Below are 3,358 nucleotides of genomic sequence, written 5' to 3'. Positions count from 1 at the left end.
AGTGTAGAGTCTAATAATTCTTACCTTCATTGTTGATGAAATTTGTGAGAGCTGAGTAAATTTTTTTGGTCACAGTTGCAAATTGAAAGCTAAGGTAATTAAGTAGAATAGAGTTGTGATTAAGTAGGTGAAGGTGGTGATGATGTGTGTTGCTATGAAGCTAAGTTTGAGCAAGACACACTTATATAGAAGATATAATTGATGAGGATGATTCTAGCAAGCTGGTGAAGTGAAAATATATATTCAAGTCAAGTCAAGTCAAGTCAACCCCAAGTCAAGCCGAGTAGTATGTAAAGTAAAGTTATTAGAGCATTAATTAGATATTTAGTAGCTTAAACTCAAAATCATTGATTTAATTAAATAAAAAAATGACCATCATTGTATTCAATCATGTGTCTATCACTATTTACAACGCGGAAGCTGTGAGAATAGTACAAATTTTGCACCTTCATCTATCATCATCCTTCAAAGCAATTGCTTTAACAAAAGTGATACATGAAATAACATAAGCGTGTAATACACAAATACTTATTATTGAAGCCTTTTTCCCTCTTATCTTTTTCCCTTTTAAAAAGCAAAGAATTGTTACAATAGCTACCACTAGTTAGTTACACGGTAGAGGACAGATTAGTGAAAAGCATATATGTATATTTGTTGTATATATATATATGCCATTTGATATAATCTATATAATATGTAAGGTCCACATCGGTGGGAGAGAGAAACGAATCATGCCTTATAAAGATATAAATATCTTTTTCTAGTATGACGTATTTTGACGAGTGAGTGAGGGAGTTTCGGTCTGAGCTGTTACATAATATATTTATTGATCTTTAATCCTTTATTTTTACGAATTTTAAAGATGTTATTAGAAAAAATTTAGCATAACTTAGTCTATAAAAAAAATAAAGACAAATAAACTCATGTTTATCAATATGTTTTGCATAAACACACGCCAATTAGGAATGGCAAAATTTTCCGAGACGCGGGGATTCCTGTAGGGACTGTCTCGAATGGGAATCCGATTGTGGGGAATTTTTCTCGCAGAGATGGGGATGGGGGACAAAATTTCTCCGAAGCAGGCGCGGGGACCCGAGCGGGGATCCCCGCCCCGTCCCCGCTATTCTCCGAAATTAATGAATTCCTTAAATTATCCTTAATAGTTTATTTTTCATATATGTTTTTTAGTCATTTCTCACACACACATATATATAGAAACCCAAAACTCCTATTCTTTATTTGCATAATCATTCTTCAATTCAGAGATCTTAAGGCTGTCCATACTCCATCCAACCTCTATGCAGCCACCCCCTCGTCACCATTCTCACCGCATCGTCACACCTCACCGTGCTATCACCTTTACCGTGTCGTAATTTCTATTTGCGGCGTTCATTTTCGTAACTCTACCGTTGTGTCCATTCTCTTCTCTGTTTCCGCGTCTCCCACCTCGTCCACTGCTTTTTCCTTTGACTCGTCGTTGCGTCCCCCCATTGCGTTATTTCGAAAGAAGTCACCATCGTGTCATTTAGACTTTTTGTATAAAATCTTGCAGTTTTTGTATAAGATAGATACTTGCAGCTCTATTCATATGGAAATTAATAATTAGTTAGAACTATTATGTAGATGGAGAATGGGGTCCCCGCGGGAAATGGGGCCCGTGGGGAATGGAAATGGAGAGCAATATTCCCCCACGACAGAAAATGGGGCGGGGATGGGGAGCAAATCTGAGGGCGGGAATGGGGAGTAGGGAGGCATCCCCCGCCCCCGCCCTGCTCCATTGACATCCCTAACGCCAATCATAAATTGTTAGGTAGGAACTGTATATATAATACATTCATCTCTTAATAGTTGCAATTCATTCAACATATTAGAAATTTATGTTTACCAAAAAAACAAAGGAAACTTTGATCTGATGAAGAATGATGATTCAAACATTAATAGAAAGACCAAGTCGCATAAAAAGACTTTTTCAATAATGTGTATAATGTTTGTATCAAGCTTCAACGCGCAACGCTTTTGTGGACTCGTTGATTGTTGTTGCATGCACCCTTATCAAATCCTAATTAGCTTTATTTCTCCTTTCATGAAATTAAAGTTAATCGATCATATATTTGAGGAAAAAGGTGTAACAATGTTATTGTCTTTTTCTCCTTTAATCTTTTCTCATGACTCCATCAAAAGTGATGTTTTGTCAATGGGAATCCACCGTGTAATTTCGGATCAACAGAAACTAGCTAGAAAGTCATCGTGACCCTGGAGAGAGTAATGGCTTCAAATCCAATTTTGCGGCGAAGAATCACTTCTAGTAAAGTTCTTTGCAATTTCTCTATACTGTTTAGATATACTACTTCCTCTGTTTCTCAAATAATAGTAGTCTATTTTTGAAAATTTATGACAATTATTTCAGTACCCTTTTGAAATTGAGGAGTGATACACATATAAGTCATTTGGTTTACAAGTCATCGTACAAGGTGCGATAAACTTAACAAAAAACATGCTAACCCAGATGACCCATATACGATTTCCATGGCGTGCTCCTCCTTCTTCTTCTCCTCTTCCTTCTTCTTCTCCTTCTCCTTCTTCTTCTTCTTCTTCTCCTCTTCCTTCTTCTTCTCCTACTCTTCTTCTTCTTCTTCCATGAAAACGAACTTCTTGTCAAATTTGATCTCCTTTGTGCATTCTCTCTTTGTCTTTTCATTCATTGTTTTATCTGTGTTTATCACTGGTATTCTTGCTTCGTTTTTTTTTTTTCGATTTTCATGATTTCTGAAATCAAGCTTTGAAATCGTTTTGAAGATAATGAAACTTCAGAAATACACCCGAACAATTACATAAATACACCCAAAGAATTACAGAAATACACCCAAACAGTTACAGAAATTCACCCAAACGATTATAAAAATACACTCAAAGAATTACAGAAATACACCCAACGGATTACAAAAATACACCCAAAGAATTTAAGAAATACACCCAAAATTTGTTGAAGTACACCTTATGCAGAACTCTTTCTCTTTCTCCTCCTCATCTTCTGCTGCTTCTTCTTCTTCAAAAACGATTTCAGAGTTTGATGTCAAAAAACAATGGACATCGAGAATAACAAAAAAAGAAAACAGAGAAAAAAGCACGTAAATGAAGAAGGAGAAAGAGAAGGTAAGAAAAGAAAGAAAAGAAGAAGAAGAAGAAGAAGAAGAAGAAGAAGAAGAAGGAGAAAAAAAAAGAGGAGGTATGGAGAAAGAAAAAGAAGAAGAAATAAATAACTTGTATGACTTGTATGTGGAGAATTTTTCTTTGAGATTAAAGGTTTACATTCTCTCATGTATTATTATTATTATATAAATAATATGTCTGTTTTATA

At 35.3% G+C, this 3,358-nt stretch overlaps 1 protein-coding gene across 2 annotated transcripts in view; it reads right to left on the bottom strand.

Annotated features, from left to right (window-relative positions):
* The window catches only part of LOC107644888 (heavy metal-associated isoprenylated plant protein 12-like), a 1,659-nt gene extending 1,455 nt beyond the window's left edge, over positions 1-204 (bottom strand). Inside the window, exon 1 of one of the 2 annotated variants that reach the window (XM_021103263.1) lies at positions 25-204. In XM_021103263.1, the coding sequence (XP_020958922.1) occupies positions 25-30 (6 nt within the window). In that variant the 5' untranslated portion in view covers positions 31-204. Of the gene's footprint in view, position 1 lies in introns of both variants that reach the window. The other variant, XM_021103262.1, reaches the window with a different exon arrangement.

The sequence above is a fragment of the Arachis ipaensis genome, chromosome B05, assembly GCF_000816755.2.
Source record: "Arachis ipaensis cultivar K30076 chromosome B05, Araip1.1, whole genome shotgun sequence".
In the NCBI taxonomy this organism is placed as follows: Eukaryota; Viridiplantae; Streptophyta; class Magnoliopsida; order Fabales; family Fabaceae; genus Arachis; species Arachis ipaensis.
Note: the sequence above shows the minus strand (reverse complement) of the source record. Positions and strands in the feature narration are given on the sequence as shown.